Below are 24,114 nucleotides of genomic sequence, written 5' to 3' on the forward strand. Positions count from 1 at the left end.
CTAGTACATAGTTACAATGATCTAGAACTAGTACATATATACCATGAAGAGTATAGTGATCTCCAAAATATAAAGAAGATCTGGAGAAGTGGAGGGGGGGCAAGCAAAGGGTAGTGGAAGAAGATAAGGAAGAGACAGGAATGGAAAGAGATTAAGTAATAGAAAGCTAAGTTAAGGAGCAGAATTAAAGTAGAAGAGTTAGCAGGAATAAGAAATAAGATATTTGTGTAAACACTACAAAGATTAGGAGTAGAATATATTAGAAAAAAAAGCAGGGCTAGTAATCATTGATCTTAGACAAAAATCAAACTTAAAGATTTAATCAAAAGAGAAATCTACATTATATGTCAACCATAGTAATATTGTTTTAAATGCATATTTACATATGGGCAAATGCATGTGGATGGATATGTAGATATGTATGCATGTAGCTCTATGTATATATATATATATATATATATATATATATATATGTATGTATATGTGCTGGAAGAACTGGAAGGGAACTTGGAGTCCATCTTTTCCAACACTTTTATCTTAGAGATGAGCAAAATGAGGCCCAGAGAGGTTAATTCATTTGGCTAAGGTCACTCAAGTTGCAAAAGCCAGCAATTGAACTCAGTCCTAAGCTTAGAACTGTTCCTACTTTCACTTTTCACTATAGATAAAGCCATAGATGACCTAAAACAGCCTCACCAAGTAGCAATAATCCATTGCCTATAATTTCAGGACTAGTCTATAATAGTCTTTTTTATATGTCTACTGAAGCAAAGTTCACAAAATTTCAAAGTGATCAGTTTCATATTTGAACCTGTTAAGAGTTATTTGTGGATAGATTTTAGAGTATCAAAAAGAAAAATATAAATTAGATTCATGTCAGTGGTATTCAGAAATTGGCTTTTCCCCTTTCCTTTAATAAAACAGCCCAAGGAGTTTTCTCTAGCTTCCAGTTTGTAATATTCTGGATTTGGTTGGGTTTTTGTTTTTTGGGTTTGTGTTTTCTTTTTTCTTTTTCTTTTCTTTTTGTATTGTTGTTATTGTTGCTTTTAGAAAATAAAAGCTGGAGCTTGTTAGTATATGCCAAACATCATTCAGTTCCATCAATTATAATCAAGCATAAGTAAAATGAGCAACACTTTAATTAAATGGTGGGAATAAATAGCTTTTATGACTACAGATTACATTAACATTTTTCTCGCATCTCTTCACATGAACTATAGCTACCTCCAAGAGAAGTAAACTGAAAAAGTATGAAGATAGATAGACATCCACCTAAGTAAGAGAAGGAATGCTGTTGTTTATAAGAGTTAATTTTTTACATTGACAAATTATCCCAATAATTGGTTAGAAAAGCTGACTTTGAAAACAGTGCCAAAGACTCAAAGCCCAACTGTTTTCAGTGGTTCATGCAAAAACTAGTTTCCTGATTTACAGCTGGAAGATGCTCATGTTAAAAGTACATTGCTGGCACTTAGGACTTAAAATGGAATACTTGCTGAAGAGGCACAGTCATGGCTGGGCAAATTCTAGACAGTGAAAATTAAAAGTCTAATGTGGTTACTTTAAGAAAACAATATCATGCTCTCCCACAAATCCCAAAATTTTGTTTATTTTCTTGAATTGAAAGGATGCCCAATGGCTTCCTCAAATTTTGCCAATTCACTTATATAGAAAGTTGTACAAACTCTATGTTCTGCTTATAGAACAATTTATACATCTTTTCATATTTTAAATATTTTTCATATTCTTAATCTTTTATCAACATCAGATCCACATTTATCAAAAAGAAAAAATGTTAAATATTAGTTCTGTAAATAATTATAAACTATCGGGCAGTGAGGAGGCATGTTAATATAGTAACGGGTCTGGTATCAGGCAGATTCATCTTCCTGAATTTAAATTTGGTCTCAAATGCTTACTAGCATTTGTGTGGCCCTGGGTAAGTCACTTTACCCTGTTTGGCTCAATTTACTTATCTATAAATGAGGTAGAGAAAGAAATGGCAACCACTCCAATATCCTTGCCAAGAAAACCCCAATTTAGAGTCCCAAAGAGTTGGACAAGACTGAAAAGCAACTTACACTCCCCACTGGTAAATATGGAATACATTAGTTAAGCTAGACTTCATGGGCCAAAAATCTGTAATATATTTTTCAAATAACAATGGCAAATTAACTTGGTTTATTAATATGATGTGGCTTATCACTTTTAAAAAGCATCATCATTTTTCTTTTTAGAATCTAGAAACTAGACAGATTGAAGTGAATTGGCTTCTTAGAAATTTTGGTTTCTGCAAGAGACAATTTGTATAGTAAGTCAACAAGCAAATTAAGCACTATTTGTGTTCCAAACCATGTGTTAAGCTCAGAAGATACAAAGGAAGGCTATGAAACTAAGTAGTCACTTCTCTAAGACTCCAGTTTTGTCCTCTATAAAATGGGGGATAATGCTGGCAAACTATTTGAAATTGTTTTTGTGAAGAGAGTATTTTGTAAATCTTCAAGTATTGTTTCAAGTGAATTATATATACATAGTCTTTACATGTGAAATATTTAATTGTGTAATTATTGTGATTTGGAAGTCCTTTTCTTGTATAATACTAATTCTGAATTGTTATTGAGCAAATTTCTTAGGAAAAGATCTTCGCTAAGATGCAGAATGAAACCAGAAACAACCCATGACCCTTAAAGAGCTATTGAAATCATATCATCAAAGGGTAGATTAGGAAGAGTGAAAAGGCATACAGTGGTTGCAAAACTTTGGACTTCTTCTAATTGGTCATCATCAAACTGTATGGTCTTAGAATAGAGCAAGCATTTTTTATCCTGAATTCTGTAAGCTTAGTTGCTTTGTTTTGTTTTAAAATGCAAATCAACATGCTTGTTTTCTTTGTAATCATATCTGTGTTCTTATTTTATGCATTAAAACATATTTTAAGACGGGATCTAAAAGCTTCACCAGACTGCCAAAGTGGTTAAAGACACAAAAAAGATTAGAAACCTCAGGTCAAGGGGAATTTTAAGAAATAAAGACTATATAGTGAGAGAGAGTAATGAAAATAAAATAAAATTGGAAAATTCCAAAAGAGGGAGGAAATCATTTGCCCAAAGCAAAATGTTGAAGGGGGAAACCATGCAGGACTTAACATGGTTCTCCAAGGAATCACCATTTCATGAAACAAGACCTCCAAAAAAATTTTGGGAGAACTTCAAGGTTTGCAAATAATAAGAGACACCTTTTGAATTCATATAACTCTGCAAGCTGGAATATATATTCCTCAAAGTACTTTTTTCATAATTAAAGATGTATTGGAAGTAGCAAAGAATAATTTTTTTAAATAAGCAAAAAAAAAATTAAGTTTAGAATCAGGAACTGCTGCTGAGGTTTCTTACTACCTAGTAATTGAAAGGAAATGGGAAGAAGTATGGGAAAAACCACTGACCATGAAGGGTAGTGGGATACCAAAGCTCCCACTTCCTCTACAGAAGAATGGTATACCAGTAGCATAAAAAAAGCCAGCTCAACCCTGCTACAAAGAACCCTAAAGGCAGAGACCCAAGAGTAAAAATTTAATCCTAGACACCTTGAAAGAAAATAAAGACTTGAAAAACTTCCAAAGAAAATAATAATTAGAAGTAATAAAACCACAGATGGAAATTTTAGGTATACCTAGCTCTCACCTGTAAGATGTTTATGACCTATGTTTAAGCTATCGGCATAAATTTTGAATTAAAAAATAATCAGACTATAATTGTAAGCAGAAAAGCTGATGTTACTATAGATAGAGAAGCATGGTTTAGGACAAGAAAATGAAGCAAAGAAAATAGCTTATTCTGTAAGCTTTCCATGTTGTCTGAAATGTGCTGTCTTTTTCATGTCAAAGTAACTTTAGTTGTGGGACTTCAGTAATTGGATCCAGTACTTCCACTTTCCCATAAATTACTTAAAGATGCTGCTGTTTACTGTACTTTTTATATTCAAAACACTTAGCCTAACCATAATCTCAAGCTTCAATCAAAAAGTTAAAAGAGTTCTTTCTTTTTGTACTTCATAAAAAGGAAATAAGAAGACCTCTCTTATAACTACATATTTAGTTTTTTAAGTAAAAATCTCATTTAGGATGTTATCCATAGAATTATTTTTTTTAAATCACAAATTTAAAAGATGTACAGATGTTATAAAACTGCTAAACAAAAAGGCTTTTTTTTTTTGTAAGAGGACATTCTTTTACACCTAAAGCGTGAAAGTAATAATTAACCAAATTAAATAAAGCTGATCTTTTAAATGTTTTCACCTACATAAAACTACTTATACTTTATTTTTCTTTCATAGGAAAGTCATATGTAGTAGATAAAATCCCAGTCTGAGGAACAAAGAAGAAAAATGAACAAATTAATTAATTATAGATTTCTCTTCCTTAGAGTGATTAAGAAAAATTTTTACCTTGATTTTAAGTTAACTAGTAAATAAAAATATATTTTGCATTTTCTCAAGTGTCTTTGAATTTCACGAGTTTTGCATTTAACATCAGTAGCAGGGATCACCTACCACTTTAAGTTATTAAGAACAGAAACTAAGATAGAAAAGTTTAAAATCTTTTGAAGAGGAGGCATGAATAAAAATAATTTGTGGATTCATGAATTACTTCAGCTTTGGCCTTTAACCTTGACACATACAATTTTTTAAAAAATTGTTTAGTACTGATGAAGAAGCCCATAGACTCTGATAAAAAAAAAAAAACCCATAGAAACACTTTTTTTTAAAAAGGTAACTACTCTATGAAGCAAACATTATATTCTAAGAAGCATAAAATAATATGGAATATATTTGTACATTCCATTGAAACCTAACACTCAAGTCTTTAAAGTTATTATTGTTCTTATAAAACATGGAAAAACCAAACCTTTCTCATCCAATTTATCCTGTTGTTTCCAAATTCAGAAAATGTTAGTAAATATTCCACATCTCCTCCCACCCTTTTTTGTTCTATGGGTTCACATGACTGAAGAACTCATCACCTAGTAGCCAGCCTACCGTTAAAAGCCTCTCTGTACTCATTTATTTTGGTCCTTGGAAGAGACTAAGTCTGTGATCTGATTAAGACTCAAAGATTCTTCAGCCAAGATGGAAGCTTGTGCTCTATAGATACAATCTTCAAGAGCCCATGATCATTTCTTTGTTATAATGAAGCAATGAAGTAGAACTTTTATCTAGAAATGCATTACAAAAGTCCCAAGATTTGTAATGATTTCCCTTTTTACCATTTCCATCCAAAAATATTACATGAAACATCTTGATTGCTGTTTAAATGAGCTTTCATTTTAATTGGAGGGAAACTTTTAGCATGGATATATATATATATATGTATAATTTTCCAAAAGTGATTATTTTATTTAATATAACAACTTTGATCTAATATAAAGTACAGAGATTTCAAAATTTCATTGTGCTTTTTTAGAAATCTTCTGTCAAAGTTTTCTGGAAATGTTCAGTAGTAAAAGTAAATTTAATTCAAATTGTAAAGGTGGACTTTAATTTTAGGTTTTATTTCTATTAGCTGCTTCTCATATCTTAGATAAAATTATTTTTATTTTTTTGTTTATTATTATAGCTTTTTATTTACAAAACATATGCATGGGTAATTTTTTAACATTGACCCTTACAAAACCTTCTGTTCCAATTTTTCCCCCTCCTTCCCCCACCCCCTTCCCTAGATGTCAGGTATTCTAATACATGTTAAATATGTTAAAGTACATGCATAAATATTTATGCAATTATTAGATAAAAACCATTATCAGACATATTCAATGTAAAATATCTTTCACAGTCATCCACTTCCTTTCTTATCCTAAGTGTATTTATGTTTGTACAAAAACTTTCTAATTTTATTGATCAAAAATATGTATTGCATTTCTTGTAATTGAGTATATTCCCCATTTAGTTAAAAATTCATCTTCTAGAAATCAGTGAAGCATTTACTAAATGCCTACTATATGCCAGGCACTGTGTTAAGCAGTACAAAGTTAGAAGTACAAAAGAAGGCAAAAGACAGTCTCTACTGAGGAACTTACAAGCTATTGTGAGAAAATACATGAAAATCATTATGTACAAACAAATTATACACAGGATAAATAGGAAATAAATAAAAGGTACATACTCTACTTTTAATATTTTTACAATTTAATCTTTAAAATTTAGGTCATGTATCCACTTTGAATTTATCATACAATATGGCATAACATTTTAATTTAAATCTAATTTCTGCCAAACTGGTTTCCAGTTTTCCCAGCAGTTCTTATCAAATAGGTAGCTCTAGGTTGAATAATTTATATATTTTTAGGATTTTTTTTTTGATTAAATTATTTCTGTTTATTCTTTGTTTATTCTGTTTTAGTGATTTATATTTTTATTTTTTAACCATTTGTGCCCTTTCCCATTATATTTCTTGATATTCTATATCTTTTCTTCCTCCAAATGAATTTTGTAGTTAATTTCCACAAGGGACCCATTTGGTAAGTTCGACTGGCATAGCACAGAGTTTGTAAATGAATTGGTTTCATTGTCATTGTTATTCAGTAGAGTCCAGCAAGAATTGTTTAAGCTGATCATTCTTACTTTTAGAACCATTTTCTAATTCAATCTATACAGTTACTGGTAAAATGATTCCCAAATGTTTTGTGTATTTTAAATATATTTTTACAAAATACTTTGGTATTTTTCAGCCAGAATTTGTGAAAATTTGACTCCCACCTTAATGAGAGGGAATGTTTTTCTGAGGAACACCTTAAGTAATTGGATTCTCAAGTCTTCTCTCCCTCTCTGGTAAAAAACAAAGTAACTTCCTGATTAAATTTACTCTTCAAACATTGCATTACATACAATAGCAAAATGTATATCTGAACATATATTTTTGAGAATTAAAAGCTAAAAATTATCTGTTGGAAATGATACTGGATTTCACACAGAGTTCAAAGAACACATAATTCAAAACCAAATGTAAAACACAGGATGTTTAAATCACCCTACTTATTTAACACACCAATTCCAAAGAAGCTGCCTCTCATGAAACTACTAGTTCAATGCATAATTCTTTGTTTCCTGCTGTTTGTAGATCATTGATCAAAAATCTATGAATGACAAAACCAGTCTTTGAACAATGGTCAAGCCGGTGGGTAGAGAGCACTTCTCTCTGGAGGAGCCAGACTTAGTCACTTTAAACAAAGGAAAAACTCTATTGTTTGTATCTTTTTGAATAAGAAGACTTTGATGCTTTCTACTGCACAAGAAGATACATCAATGACTTAAAAGCTCCCCAACTAACTAGTCAGTCTCCCAAAGTGTCAAGGAAAAGAACTAGGCCCTACCTTTCTAAACATGCATCCAGGAGAATGGAGAATCAACATTTTTTGCTGGCCTATATTTTCCCTAAGTTCTCTTATGCCTCAAAATTGTCAAAAAAGCTTCATTTACAAAATGCTTTTGACTCAATTTTAATTTAAAAAATTGAGAGCAAATGTGTTTATTTTAATGATAACATAAAATAGGGTAAATTCAATTGACTTTTTTTTTTTATTAAAAAAAAAATGTTTACCCTCATCCAATTTGGATGGGATGTACTACTGAAGGGATCCTTCAATTTTACAAATAAAATAATCATTTACTATACACAAGCTTATTATTGAGCCCTGAAGCACAATCAAAGTAGAATGTAGGTTATTCATTTTTCATTTCTACTACCATCAGAAACATTTACCTTAGGAGAAAAGCTGACAATTATATCACTGAATACATGTCTATATTTATTTACTTTGTGTTTATTTTAAAGGTTGTATTTATAACATATCAACAAAATGATGTTAACTTAAAAAAATTACTTTTTAGTCTTATAACTTTTGTTTGATGGAAAGGCCTATTTTGCAATTAAAATCGAATAAAAAAATCTTCCTCCATAACTCATATCTTGTATATGTTTGATGCACAGAAAAATAATTTCTGTTCTTAAAAACTATAGTGTTTGGTTAAAAAACACATAATAAAATGATTACATTAATACAAATTTCCAGAAGACTTGAATTTTTGGGGAAAAAAATTGATGAAGAGTAAAAACATTTAGCTATCATTCTATTATAGATTTAATAAATGTACCTTAGACAGCTCCATTCCTGGGCCACATTGTTTGCAGGGGATACAGTTTCCAGAGCGATCCCTAAATTCTTGTTGTCTGCAGTCTCCTGTTTCAGACATTATTCTACGTGGCTAAAAGGGGGGGAAAATACACATAAAATTCAGAGAGAATTGTTGTCAAAGATACATCTCACAGTAAAGTATCTAGAACCCTTCTGCATAGAAAGTAAAATAAATAAACAAATTAAAAAATCAAGGTATTGTTCTAATAAAGCTGTCTGAAATAACTACAGTCACACCCAGAAATGCTAATTGAGAAAGAAATAAAGCTCATTTTCACTTTTTGAAAAGAGGCCAATTTAGGATGGGCTGAATAAGTCAATGAGCCTAATTCTTCAGGGTACTTGAAAGACCATTCTTTCCCCCTAACATAGAGGAAGGAAAGTTTCTCTCCTTGGAAGCCAGTTTATTCAACTCCAGAGCAGAATTGCTACTTTCCTCAGACAATTTTCAGACAATTTGGGTGAAAAGTGATATATTATGTCCTTAAGGGCTCTACAGCCTAAGGAGAATGTCTGGAGCCTAGGAAATGTCTAGGAAAGGAATGGGCATGCAGAGAAAGCTATTCTTCCCTGGCTCTGGGGGTTTCAGCATTCTTCTGCTCTGTAATCTTCCAAGTTAACAGCAGCCCTATTCTCTGATCTGCAAGTAAGAGGATACATTTGCAAATATAATGAATTTGGATGGCCAGTTACACAGGATTTTGCAATGACTCATTAGAAATTTCCAAGTGGATTCAATGTGAGTGCCATTAGTTTTGCTGAAACAAATTCAGTCCTTTCCAAGTGTACACAGTGTACATTTTACTGAGAATTCATGAAAGAATAATATATACTTGCCCTTGTGGTTTTGGGTGCTAGCTTTGGGAGATAATTTCTGAAAATTACTGGATAAAAAGTTGAAATTTGTAAAGTGTTTTAAAGTTTGCAGAGTGCTTTACACTTATGATCTCATTTAAATCTCATAATAACTCTTTAAGGTAGGCGTGGTTAATGTGCTCTTTCCAAAGGTGAGGAAACTGAGGTTAAGAAAACAAAATGACTTGTCCAAGGTTCCTCAGCTAGTAAGTGTCCCAGACAGGATTAGAACTCAGGTCTTTCTGACTCTTCTCCAGTGTTGTTCACTACTCCTGCCTATTCTAGTTGGGTGAAAAATATTGGTTTTGAAATAGTTTGAGTTCTTCAGAAAATGTTGTATAAATATGAAATTATATTCTCATCATTATTCAGTTATCTTAATAATTTATTGAGATAAATAGAATGTTTGGGGAGGGTAAGTCTTAAATTAAGAAACTTTCAATCAAGGCAATTTGGTTTCTATGACATTTTCAAAAGGAGGGCTTTATTAGCTTTAAATCTGTGTGATCAAAAATTACTTAAGTCAGACTTGAAAGTCTCAGAGAAAACTAGGACAACAGAGTACTCAGCTGTGATATGAATTAACCTTATATTAGTCATTCCCTGAAAGTCAATAATTATGTTCATATATTTTTGTTCCCTCTCTACCCATCCTCACCCCAGTAAAACATATTATATTTAATATAAAGGAGATTTCTTCAAATGTATTTTTCATTTTTACACAGGATCATGGAAATTTGAAGAGGGTAAGGTCTATGTTCATTTATTTGGTATAATGCCTCATTGAAATGCCAAGTATCAAAAGGCACTCAATGAGTGGTTTTAGGCAGAAGCCTTATTACTTAATACCTCTGTCATCTTGGACAAGTCATTATCCAGGCCTCAGTTTTCTCACCTGTAAAATCACCCTTTTGGCCAAAAACACCTTAAAGATCTGTGATCCTATAACAGATAAGCTGTCATTTTGTTTAAGCCCAGAGTGACTTAGTTTCATCTAAATTTAGATGAAAAAAGGCTGTGTTTCAAAGATATTCAGGGAGAAAAGTTCCACCCAGCCTCCCTTTTTAACTGCTTATGCTTAACAGCTTTATGCAAAATTTCCATATGTCTACCTGAATTTTTTATAGTAGCTTAACCCCCTTTCTTCATTCTCTGTTCTCCAAGGAGGACAGTTACTATCCTCTGTATAATAACCCTTCATATATTTGAAGATCATTATTAAGCTTTGCTTTATTATGTCTCCAGATGAAATAAATTTCAGTTCCTTTTAACTTCCCTCATAGGCTCTATTTTCCAACACTTTTAATCATCTTAATGGTTCTCCTTTGAACCTTTTCCAAGTCCTCCACAAACCTTATAAGTCTTGTAGTCCGGAACTGGAAATAATACTCTAGTCAGGAAGGGTCTGACTCGTGCTGAGTGTGGCACATTTCTATGAGCCACAAGATAATTTATCATTGTCATGGGGCTAGAAATGTTGTTACTCCAATTATTTGATTTCCTCTATATTTCAAAGAAAAGAATTTAAATAATGTCTTCCAAAGTCAAGATTGGACATTTCTGTCCATTTTTGATTCATTCATGTCTACCACAGAAGTTAAAAAAAAATTAAAATAAAAACAAAAGAATCTGAGACAATTATAGAAAATACTCTAGACCACATTATATTAATTATGTTTCTTTCATCACATTCAAATGAAAAAGTTGAATGAACATTTACTTACCAAATGTGCTAGTAAAAATGCTATGGTGAATAATATTTCTTTTGAAGATCTTTTAGATTCCATCTCTTTTGATGAACTATATTCCCAATCTGAAAACTAAAATCAAAGAAAATAAAAATTTTAAATTTTAAACATGATTGGATTTACTTTGAGAATAGTCATTTGAAATTCAACAATATGATTGCAATCATCATTTAAAAGAGACCATTTTTAAAAGTCAATATAAACAAATAACCAGTTTGTTCTAAAAACATAGCAATGTAAAATTAAGACTTTATTCTGCCAACAATTTTTATTTAAAACTCCAACTGGTTTTTACCTCCTTCGTTTTCCATTTTCTATTTTAAATCACCATTGAGTATAGGGCACTTAATAGACAATCACATCTCAAACAGGGACAAAGAAAAGTACTACTGACTTCAAAGGCAATTCATCCCCCATGCAAGGATGAACTTAGGCTATGCCTCTGGGATGTCAGAACAATCAATTAATGAAGTCACTGGAGTCAAACAACCAGTCAATTCACTAGTGAAAAAAAGACAGTCAAACAACTTGTTTGACTTGTCCATTTGGACATAACAGTCACTGGCGGTAAATCTGTACAGAAGGCATTTGTGCAATTTGATGCACACCATAAGTATGTGAATTAAGTATATATGAAAATTAAGGGAAAATAAGAATCATAAGATAATTGGATTTAGAGCTAGAAGAGACCTCAGAAATGATCAACTCAATCCTTTCACCCTTTCTTTATACGGATGTGGAAATAAAAGGAATATATAGGAAGGTGAATCATTAAGGCATTAAAAACATTTGGTAAACTGAGTGTTCCCATAGACCACTTTAAATTGAGACACCGATCTGGGTAATTCAGAAAGAGAAAACAATCTAATTTAATTTCTTTTAAGAAAGGCAGGCAGACAGACAGAAAGGAAGGAAGGAAGGAAGAAAGAACATTTTTCTCTTTCCCAGAATGTTTAGAACACTAATTTGCAAAGCGAATCAATTTGTTCACATCTACACAGTGTCAAATGAAGAAGAGATCTTCTTAAGGGAAAAAAAAAAAGTTTAACAGATACCTTCTAGGTGTCCATCTAGTTGCATTATTGAAAAGGAAGCTGAGAAAGAAAGTCCAGGTTTTCTTTGAAGCAGAGGTTTTTTAAAACAAATAGATCCAGAAAAGATGATTCTATGTTCCAAAAAAGAATAAAGTCCATACTTTAAGCAAAATATCATGTTTGGTTTTTTTTCCTTCCCATACTAAGCAAGCAAATTTTGCTACAAAGCATAAGAAAGAAAAGATCATTTTTTAGCTGTGACTAATTAGCCAAGGGGACACCTCAACAAGGCAACAAGAATTCAGAGAAAAAGGCAGAATCAAATTGGCATTCTTAACAAGTCAAATAGAGTGGGAAAACCAAGTAGGGATAGTTAACAGGTATTTTTTGATCAGAAGTTGAGATAAATTAATTTATCTTCCCTTAGGAGACCTTTAGTAATAGTGTTTAGAAAAGAATAAGCTTTGCATCCAACTCTAATGCTTTAATTGCTTAATCACCTAGTTCCCTAAGGTTGTGAATACACAAGTAGAAAAACAAACAAAAAACCAAATCACAATACCTTAAAATTCAACTTCAAAATGACTTACATTTCTTTAGCATCACAGGATAACAAGATTATAGCCTAAAGATGGAAGAGACCTTGGGGTCTAAACTTTCATTTGAAAAAGGAAAAAAACTGAGATCTAAAGAGGCTGACTTACCCAAGTTCACACAAGTCAAAGATTCAGGATTTGAACCCAGGGCCCCGGACTGCAAGTCTAGGATCCCCTCACTAATCCAACATCATTAAAAAGTACCAACAACAGTTAATGAAGTAATTAATTTTTAACAATTAAAAATATTTGTCATGTTAATTTTGAAAAATTCTTTTAAGAATAAAAATTTTAAGTTTATATATAAAGTTCCTAATATCAAAAGACTTGGTTTTATAGAATGAGAGAAAAGAATTAATAAAATCAGTGAGGCAGTCAATTGAGCACTCACTTTGTGTAGAGTACTACCCTGGGTTCTGTGGAAAGTTAGCAGGCAGCATAGCATCAGTAAAGGGGAAAAATGAAATACTAACAGTCATGAACATTTATATCCAATTCAAAAACCTGGCTTTGGCCCTTGCCCTTAAAAGTTAATGGGGGTAAGAACACACACATGTACATCACACTCATACTCTCCCCTAACCCCCTCCCCCACTGAAATGATAGCCTATTTGGATCCAGAATAAGGTGATGCCTTATTTTAGAAGAGATTTTTTTTTAAACAAAGTTATTTTGTTATTTTGAAACATCCTCTCTTATTTCATTAACACAGGCCAAATTGGACCAAAATAGAGAGCTGAATGAAGAATTCAAATCTAGCTATTTCATGTCTAACATTTTAAAGAGACAGGCATTTCTCCCCAAAAAAGAAAATCTTCCAGTAATGGCATTGGGTGGGTGCCCTATCCTATTTATCATTCTCTTATTCTTTTACTAGTTGTATCACTTTTAGCTAGGTGATCTTGGGTAAAACACTTAGCTCTTTATACCTCAGTTTCTTCTCCTTTAGAGAAGGGAGAAAGCCCTACTTATCATCCCTAATTCATTAGATTGATATAAGGGTCAAAAGAGATAATGCATATGAAAGTATTATGAAAATTGGTGTCCACAGATATAAAGTATTATTATTAGAATCCTTTGGCAGGCAACCAGATAATTACTACTCCCAAAGGACACAGAATAGAAGCTCAAAGGTGATGTTCTTACTTAAGACACTAAAAGTGAATTTTCATGAAAGGACATTGGACTATTATAGTAACTATTTTACTTCCTAGTTCCTCAGTTTCTTCATATGTAAAATGAAGGGTTGGTTGAATTTTCTACACTATCCTTTCTTGGATGAGATAGATTATAAAAGGGACATTTTAACAAATGAACATATATATAACATTTCCATAAGAGACTAACTTAAGAGAAAACCAAGAGACATTTTGTAAGTAATTCATGATGAAGTGTCAGGAGTATGAACTTGAATTTCCTGGAATAAAATGAAATGCAGTATGAATTTCTTTGGCATTCAAAACAGAGGGAAAACTGGGCAAAAAAAAAAAAAGTCAAGCATTTTTAAAGTAATAATACTGAAAATTAAAAATGAAGCAAAAAATTACTGAAATGCCTTTAGCTGCTAGACATCTTTCTCAAAAGCTTTTGATATATATATTTTTTATTATTCAGTGTTCATTTGGTGACATCAAAAGTGAAGTTATAAAGAATTATAGGGTAAGAAAGGATTGTGTTTATATAGAATTGGGCAGCTGGTTAGAAGTGCAGCTATGTGGGTGGATCCTGCAAATACACATTCATCCTGTATGATGTCTCTACTAATCAGTCTACTCTTTTCTTGAGGAGAGAGAGGGGTTGTGAAGGATAATAGCCTTTGCTAGGTGGTGCAGTAGATTGAATGCTAACCCTGGAGTCAGGAAAACTCACTTTCAAGAGTTCAAATCCCCTCAGTCGCCAGCTCTATGACCCGGGGCAAATCACTTAATTATATTTGACTCAGTTTTTTTATCTGTAAAATGGACTTGAGAAAGAAATGGCAACCCACTTCAGTATCCTAGCCAAGAAAATGCCCAAAAGGGGTCATTTCAGAAGACTGAAATGACACAAAACCAATAATAATCTTTGTATGGAACCAGTATTAATGATATGAATGAGAGAGGTTGGACTAATCTTAATAAAACAATTGTATTCAAAGAGCAAATAGTTGAGATTGGAAGTGCCAGTGACTTAGAGATATCACACATCTCTTAATTCCTTAAACCTTGTGCATTTATTGTGTCCTTTATGATTAGGAACAAAACATCAATAAGTACTGTAGATCATTGGAAAAATCTTTTCCTTCCTGAAGCTGATCCTTCTGACCATGCTTTGTTGTTTCTGCTAGGTACTTGTTTATTATTGTACTAAGCAACCACATCAAAAAGAGACTCGAAGAGCAAGACTGGAAGACTTAATTTACATAAGCCAGAATGTAATCATCATAATATTATTTATATGGTAATTTTAATATATTATTCAATTATTCCAACAACCCTGGAAACAGTTGCTATTATTATTTGCATTTATAAATGAGTTAACTGGGGTGGACAGAGAGTTCTAGCTATTTACTCAGAATCATTGGCAGCCAAATGGAGCTGTAAATAGGACTGGAGTCAGGAAAATTCATCTTCCTGAGTTGAAATCCAGTCTCAGACATTTACTGACTGTGTGACCCTGGGCAAGTCAATTAACCCTGTTTGTCTCAGTTTCCTCATCTGTAAAATGAGCTGGAGATAGAAATGGCAAAATACTTCAATATCTTTGCCAAGAAAATCCCAAATGAGATCACAAAGAGTCAGACCTGGCTGAAATAAATCATCAACATAAACAAAGTAGGTATATATCTGAGCCAGGATTTGAATTAAGGTCTTCCTGCCTTCTGAAAGCATTCTCTGCTCTGATCTACCTAGTAAATAAGTCCACCCAGGTTCCCATCATGATAACTTGGGCTGATAATGCATTTATTTCCCATTACCACATTTTTAAATGGGAAAAGAAAAAGACTTTATTTTATTTTATTTTAAAATTTTACACCTCTAAATCCCTTATCTAAATATACAAATGCCTGTCAGCCACCCAAGATAAAGGTACTTAAAAAACATTTCTTGACAGACTGATCCTTAGCTGATATGTGAAGAGCTAAACTATTTAAGAGAGCAAAGTTATTGATGCTTAACATTTATATTTATTTTTTATTTTGACAGCACCCTTTCCTTCATAGTCTTTTGATTTCATATTTCCAAGAATGAACTGTACATATAATTTTGCCAGTGACCCAAAATGTGAATCTTAAAAGAGTATTTCAAATAGCCTGGATAATTTTCAGAACAAATCATTTACTTTATTTTCCATTCTTTGTATTAAAAAAAACAAAAACAAAAACCACTTGATTTATTAGCCACTAGATGCAACCCATGTTAGAGGTAACCATTTTAATGTAATAATCACATATTAACTTTATATAAATGAAGCCATATTCATCCCTTACATTTTTCCAATATGCAATAACCTGAAATATTTTTTTAAAATCAACTTTAATGTAAACTGGCATGCTCACAATTTATAAAAACCAGTGTTGAGGTAAAGCCAGTGCTATAAATACAGGCTTTAGTATTTTAATACCTAGACTGTAATCATAAATGGATTAAAAACAAATGTCAGTCCTAAATGTCAAGTGATGCAAAATGAATCATAAATATAGGGTACTCCTATCTTCAGGAGGGATTACAACCACTAGCATCTCCTATGGTCTCTACTGTCATATTTTAGCTTTCAATTTCACTCTATTCAGCTATAAAACGTTCTTGTGGCATTGTGTAACTAGCAAATATGTATGCAGCCTAGGAACTCTTATAGAGGTGTGCTGTACTACACATATTGATGTTGGCCTAGAGATGGAAATGATTTTCCTTTTTGCAATCATGAAATATTTTCTACAAGCTTTAAAATTTTCTGCTGCCAAATGCAATATCTTCAAACACCCAAAGTTCAAAAATCTTAAGACCCAATGTCAAGTTCCAAAAATCATGCCAATTTGGGGGAAAAAAAAAATCAAATCAGTGCAAGGTTTTTCAAGTCTAACTCTCTTCCCTATTACTCTATCCCTCCAATGATGAATGAGTTTCCCAGGTTAATGAGTAGATAACATTTTTCCACTATAGGATACATTGATGTTTTCAAGCTTGTTCTCCATTGATGATAAAACCACTAAAATACCAAAAGAATTTATGGATCTACCCTATTCTAAATTCTGAGCAAACATCAATTTGAATGCGAAAGGGGATTTAAAAGACCACATCTCCCTTCTTTTGGAGAAAATTGCATTCTTCCATTCTCCAAATATAGCTGTCTAAACTATTCTTCTAAAATATATTTTGAGGAGATTACAATACCTTCTTTCATAACCCACTGCTGTCTTCTCTTGAGGCTAAATACTCACCATTCCTTTAAAACATAGACAAGCTGATTGAGAAGCCCCTTAATAACACTCACTCAGGCTAATGAGTGTTCTTGACAATTTTGCTTCATATAAATGCTAGGGCATTTTTATCATAGATAGAAAAATCTTTTTAAAAGGCTAGATGGAGCCACAAGTAAACCTTTTGAGGCTCCCAGAAAATAATATGATTCCTTTCAATTATCCTAATTATTATTGTCAGAATCTCTGAAAGATAACAAGCTTGTGAATGAACTGTCATGGAAAAGAAATACATTGCACAACCTACCAGTTTTGGATTTTTGTCTTCAGCTTTGAAGTTTATTTTTAAGTCTCTGACTAATAATAAATTGCTATTGGGCAAATTTTTTTCAACTGATTTTATTTATAATGCAGACCAATGCAATGGGAAAGCTGGATTTGTCTGTTACTTGTCTATCATTTACTGCCTATGTGATCTTGGGACAGCTAAGTGACAGTGGGAAGAGTGCAGAGCCTAAAGCCAAGACTCATCTTCCTGAGTTCAACTCTGACCTCAGACATTTACTAATTGTGGAACCCTGGGTAAGACACTTAACCCTGTTTGTCTCAGTCTTCTCATCTCTAAAATGAGCTGGAGCAGGAAATGACAAGGGACTTTGACAGGAAAAAAAAGACATGGAGTCACAAAAAATCAGACCTAACAACAAATTTGGACATTTCACTTCTATTTTCTGATTCTCAGTTTCCCCACCTGTAAAAAGGATTTGCACCAGATGGCCTCTAAAATTCCTTTGAAAATCCAGTTTATGATCCTATAATTGTAGAATCAAAAGGCAATCATCAATTCATTGACTTGGTATATACATTTATTCTAGTTAGGCATAATTATTTAAAATGCATTAAATGAAAACAAAACATGAACTTTTTGCTACAATTTTGAATATTTCCCTTTAAATATTTGTTCATTAGGTTTAGAATCATATAGGTTTTTTTTAAACTTTGAAAAGTTTATTATTAGATGATGAGAAATATAGGTTCACTAAAGTAAATTTGAAAATGAAGAGTCAAATTCTATTTTAACTCTAAATCTACTTCTAACTTTATTCATGAGTATGCATGGAAGTTTTTTGCTTTTGATTAAAAGTTCACTCAATAAGCTCTAAGCTCATGAAGTAGAATTATAAGTGAGATAGGGTAACATTCATCTAATATGGGCAGTATGTGGCTATTACAAATTCTATAATCTATGTAAACTACAGATCATATTCATCTGAAGTAATCAGACTGTATGTATCTCTTCCTTTTAGAAGTCACATAGATATGTAGCCCATGATCCTAATGCAAAACTTTTGCATAAGGGACTTTACCAAATAAAAAAAGAAAAAATAAATTTTCATGTTCCAAAATTCAGATTCATGTGCAAGATTAATTTTAAATTTTTATAAAATCTACTTTGTGATCCTTTAGCTAAAGAAAAAAAAATTGCTTCTATGATTATCCAGAAACACGCAGACAGTAAATCATCTAGCACTTAATATGGAAAGAAAATAATATAAATAAACTCATGTTATATACTCTATGGAAACAAAAGTAGCAAAGAAGTTATTTTTATTAAAGGATAAGTAAATAACTATAAGAAACAAAGCATTACTGCATATTTAATAGTAATTTCACATTACCCTTCAAGGCTAAGAAAAAAATACTTTAAAAAGAAGACAAACCACATTAAAATGGAATTTGAGTCACTAAAAATGCTTTTTAGCATAAATAGGTGAAGAGAATGCCAAGAATGGCCTTCTAATGTTCTCATAGTCTGTATTAATGATAATTGATTAAAGTTGCACATGTCTTTCTGGAATTAGTTCAACAAAGAACAATGACATTAAGCAACCCAATATTTTCCTCTTCTGTCTCAGATGTGTTCATTATTTTCCTATCTATGCCTCCTATTTACACATTCTTTTGTTTTAAAATAGTTCTTTGCACCAATCTACTGATGAATAGTTTTGAGAAGGATGATAGCTTTTGGCAGAAGGACTCAATTACTCCCTATTACCAAATCTAAATTCTACTTAAAAGCTGGTCAGTAAGTGACATGTGAAACCTCACCTACTTGAGAAGCAGCACAGAAAAAAAAAATGCCTAGGATATATTATTACCAACATACAAGATGTACAATGTAAAAGATGCTGAAGAAATTCTTCCCAAATGCAATATAATCTGCCCCTTGCAAAAAAAAAAAAAAAAAGTATCTGATTTATGAAATAACTACGTTAAATTCTTCAGATTATGTATATCCTTTTCGACAACAGTTGCTGTTAATATAGTGGAATCTAAGTCAAGTAAGACTTTGCACGAAAAAGTATACATCTCAGCCAGTATATATTTATTGCTTATTATGTGTTCTGTCATTGTCCTGAGGATGTGTGAACTTTATACAGATCTTCTCCAAAGAACAAAAACAATATTCTGTCTGGGGTTTTGTTTACAAAATTAATGTTTTTGTTCATATAAAATTAAAAAGTGATCCTATTAAAGCTTTTTTACGTGCTAAATACAGACAAAATAAAGTGTCCCATCATCAAGGCAGTCTCCCATTTCAACTCACCCAAACCTTTATTACCCAGGTTATAATTAACTCCATGTTATATTTATGTCCAAAGAATGTCACCGGCAAACTTATAAAGACTTAGAGGTTGTGAGGATCAAACCTCTTCCCCCACCCCACCTCCTTATAATGGAAAGAGCAACCACAAATCTGTTAAGCTCTACTACATCATTTTTTTTTTTACATTAAAGTCCTTTATAAATGTCAACCTTCAACAGAAAGCATAGCATATGTTTATGTACTATGTATGAGGCTTTCCAAAGCCCCTTCTGACTCCCTCCCCCGTTGCAATTGCAGAGACTAAACTTGTTAATATGAGATGCTGTTTCCAACTGCTAAAATCAGTAAGCAGTTCAGCAGTCTTTACTCCTGGATGCCCATAGGAACAAGCACGCTGGCAGCTCTCGCATGTAGTTAGTTATGTAGGGTTATTTCCGAGGTGACCACGCATTTGGACACAGACTAGGCAATTCTCAACATTTTTCTGCCTATCACCCAAATCTTGGAGCACTTCACAAGATCCTTGAGACAAGCCCGTGCTTTTAGAGAGTCAAGTAGCCTTCTCCTCCAGCAGAGAATAAAGCTTTCCCACTCTTTTATCTGGCTCCTGGGTGCTTACTTGCCCTGCCGAATCCCTCAGTTTTTCCCCCTTCCCCGAAAAACTTTGCGATCCTGGGCCTTCATCCCTTCCCAAAGCGTCCTGCCATTCAGTGCGCGCTCAGTCTCTCCAAAGCCAGTCAACGCTCACACCTTCTGCTGCACTAGATGCGTTCCCACCCTAGGAGATCAGCGGTCAGCACCCGACTTGTACGGTCAGAGCAGCCTCTTTTCTCCAGCCCCAGCTCTCTGGAGTCGCCTCAGGCAAGCATAGTGCAGAGCAAGGCAGGGCTGGGCTGGGTAGCAGCCTAAGCCAGGCACCCATCCTGGGACAGCTCACCTTCTCCGGTCCTTAGGAGGCCCTTCCCCGAGCGCACTTATCTCTCCGGGTTCCCTTCCTCTCCGGCGAGGCCCTCCAGGGTTAAGTCCCACGCAGCTCGGCGCCAGGTTGAGGCGCTCTGAGCTTGAAGGCAGCAGGCTCGGCGATGGAAGGGGTGGCTAGTTCTGGGGGCTTGGCTCTGGCAGCTGCTGCTCCAAACTATAGCCAGCACACAGCGCCCTCCCGTAGCCCGGGCAACAGCAGCCGTCACTGCCACCGCCTCGGCTTCCCCAGTCCTTCTAGCCAGGCTCACTCTGCATGGCCCCTCCCTCCTCTCCGGTACTCTCCTGTCTCCTCCTCTCCTTTATAGGACCAGCCCTCTTCTTCTTCATAGCCAGTCTAGCCTCTCCAGAGACCAAACATTCACTGTAGGGGCGCTAGTGCCACTCTACCCGCTCCCGCCCCTCTTCTCCCTTATCTGTGCCCCGCACCTGGGATGATGTCCTACCTTGCTCCATTCTCACTGACTGCAATCCCGGGACCTAGCAGTAGCTCGCCTCCGGGACAACACTGGGGGCGATAAACCTCAAGCTCTCCTCCTAGGTTCTGGGATGAGGTGGACTGTCAGCAATAATCTCCCTCCTAGGACACCAGAGAGGCACTGGAGTAGGTAACCAAAGGCAGGAGATAGTTATCAGCAAGCTGGCTTTGTGCTTCTTGGACTCTTCTTAAGGTAGGAAGAAAAGGAGAACGGTTGTAGTGGATGTAGTGGAAGGAAGGAAAAGAGCATTTATTAAGCACCTATTGTGTGCCAGACATTGTGTCAAATGCTTTACAAACATCCTGTTTGATCCTCACAATGACCCTGAAAACTAGTTAAGCCTCATAAATCTCTTTTTCTAGTTAGGGAAACTGAGGTAAATAGCTTAAGTGACTTGTTCAGGGTCACTAGGAAGGTGAATTTGAACTCAGGTCTTGCTGACTCCAGATCAAGGCTCTATTCACTTCTCTCACCTAACTGCCTCTAGTCAAAAGGCTTCTCTTGTGCTCTTGACATTTCCCCCACTTAATTCAACAAATATGTATCAAGTACCAACTGTGTGCAGAGAGCCATTCCATAAAAGGGGGAGATAAAAATGTAAGGAGTAGTCCCAGCCCCCATGAAGCTGACAATTTAATTGGTATAAGACACAAACACTTAACTAAGTATAGTTAAAACTTCTTTCCCCAAAGTATAGGCTACTTCCGAAAAAAACTTTTCAGGTTTACCCTAGCCAGATTTCAGATCTTACTATCCTGTGAGTCCCATTCTAGTAGCAGGAGCTCAAATATTGCATTTAGATATTCTTGACTGAGGAAAAGTCTGTATAGACAAATGGTTGTGCCATGAAAAAGGGGTAGCTCAGTGGGTCGAGATCGTTGTTACTTTCATTCAAAAAATAATTTTGAGCATTGTACTAGTATCTTCGTGGGGAGGGGAGGAGGAAAAAAGGAAAAGGGAATCCAAATGTGGTACAAATGTGGTATGTGGTACAGTAAATGGAGCCTGGAATCAAGTAGACTCATCTTCTTGAGTTCAAATCTAATCTCAGACAAGTCCTAATTATGTAACCCTGGGCAAATCACTTAACCCTGTTACCTTAATTTCCTCATCTGTAAACTGCAAGATGAAAAAAATAAAATGGCAAACCATTTCACTCTTTGCCAAGAAAACCCCAAATGGAGGTGTGAAGAGTGTATAATGACTGAATAATAGCAACAAGACTAGCATCAGGGGTACCTAAGACAAGATAAATAAATTTGATGGATTTTTAAAATAACTATTTCAATATATTTAATCTTATGTATTTTATTTATGTATTTAAAAATATTATTCTGAGAAGGTTTCACCAAAATCCCAAGGGAATCTAATATAAGTGTACTAATTAAAAACTCTTGAATTAGCTTCTTGCAGTTTGATGTGTGCTAGTCAAAGCTTTCCAGATACTTTTTAGGATTTTTGAAGTCAAAGGCTATACTTTAAACATAACTCAACACTTCCTGGCACCTTCTTCCTTCTCATCTGTGTCTCCTAGAATCCTTTGGTCCCATCTAAAATCCTCTATTCTACAGAAAGCCTTTTCCAGAGCTCCTTAATTCTGGTTCTTTCCCTCTCAAGGTTATTCACATTTTATTCTGAAAAGAGATTGATACATAGTTGTTTGAATGTTCTCTGCCCCATTAGACTTGATTTTCTTGAGGATTTGAACTATCTTTTGCCTTTCTTTTTAACACAGTGCCTAGTGCACAGTAGGCACTTAACAACTGTTTACTAACTATCCAAATATTTGTTGAATCATTGGCTGGTTGACTGAAGATAATGACTAATTACAACCATACATGGAAATGCTGAGAATTCAGAAGAAACTTTCATAATTTTATGTCTTATGAAAGTCCCTTTCTGTTCTGGACACATGATTTTATAATATGGATAGACCACTCACTGGTGAGTGAGTCCAACCTTCTCATTTTACAGATGATGAAACTAGGCTAAGAGAAGCTAAACAATTTCCCCCCCCCAACATCACATTGAAATCAAGTATAAAGTTACATTTGAACCCATACCCTCTGATTCCAGTCACTGCTTTCCATTATACCACATACTATTGCCTATCCTATATTTATAGCAGGACATATATCTACATATCTATATATCTCTATCTATCTATCTATCTATCTATCTATCTAAGAACAATAGCTTCCTTTTATGGAGCACCTGAGCCAATTTTGGAAATTTTTCAATAAATGTAATCAGTTTGCTTCTGTCTCCTGAGACTTAGAGAACATCTGAATTTAGTTAATTTCTAGCTTTCTAGATGTTCTTATTTCTCTTTCACTTCATACTAATAAGTTATCAAAAAATAAAACACATCGATTAATTCAATTATGAAAACAGAAAGGCCATAGATTGGCAAAAAAAAAAAAAAAAAAAAAAAAAAAGCAATATCTTTAGTAAGTTCCATCTTCTGGGGTTCACATCATGGCTCTAGTCTTATGGTGACATCCTATAGTTAATCTCTCCCTATTCTACCCTTCAAAGCACAAAAAGAATCCTCCCCAGTCCTTCACAATCTACACCATCCACAGTACCAATTAAGGACATTATGTAAATTTGTTTTTCTACTTTGTGCCTGTAAGCTTCATCATTCCACCCCCTTCTCTGATCCTTGCCTGGATTCTTTTTTTTCCCTTTTTCTATTTGAGTTCCTGTTGTGAATTAGAAACTCCTTGATTTCATCAAAATAAAGCCTCTTTTATTACTCTGCTGCTGCGAACTTGTGTTCTTATAGCAAATGATTTTGTCCAAGAGCTCCTCACTTTTCCATTGCTTCTACAGTCACCACCTCCATTTGCTGCTTTATATTGCTTCTTCCACCATTGCCAAGTGTTTCCCTTTCTTTTGCAGAGCTGCATCCAATGTGTTCATATAAAATCTTCTCAGATAGCTAAGAAAACTTTTGCTTTGAACCTTCACTCTTAGCTAAATAGAGTAAAGTCCATTCAACTTTTCCTGCCTTAGAATACAAGTAAAAACCCCAATATGATCAGCACATTTCTAACAAAATTGCATCTCTTTGAGGTTGTGTTCAACACTAAGTCTTTATTCACTGATCATCTCTCTGTCCTCTACATCTGAACCCCCACACATTATCCAGAGTTGTAAAGAAACCTGAAGAGAGCTCCAGGAACCTAAGAGATGAATGGGTCAAAGCTGGTAGCCCTTGCTATCAAG

At 34.0% G+C, this 24,114-nt stretch overlaps 1 protein-coding gene across 4 annotated transcripts in view; it reads right to left on the bottom strand.

Moving 5' to 3' along the window:
- Nucleotides 1-24,114, bottom strand: part of TNFRSF19 (TNF receptor superfamily member 19) — an 88,941-nt gene that overhangs the window by 57,636 nt on the left and 7,191 nt on the right. For 2 of the 4 annotated variants that reach the window (XM_074303658.1, XM_074303656.1), the window contains exons 2-3: nt 10,766-10,861; nt 8,146-8,256 (exon numbers count right to left, since the gene is read on the bottom strand). In XM_074303658.1, coding sequence (XP_074159759.1) covers nt 8,146-8,256; nt 10,766-10,828 — 174 coding nt within the window. In that variant the 5' untranslated portion in view covers nt 10,829-10,861. Of the gene's footprint in view, nt 1-8,145; nt 8,257-10,765; nt 10,862-20,363; nt 20,640-24,114 lie in introns of those variants that run through there. The other 2 variants (XM_074303657.1, XM_074303659.1) reach the window with 2 other exon arrangements.

Source organism: Sminthopsis crassicaudata, chromosome 3 (genome assembly GCF_048593235.1).
Source record: "Sminthopsis crassicaudata isolate SCR6 chromosome 3, ASM4859323v1, whole genome shotgun sequence".
Taxonomy (NCBI): Eukaryota; Metazoa; Chordata; class Mammalia; order Dasyuromorphia; family Dasyuridae; genus Sminthopsis; species Sminthopsis crassicaudata.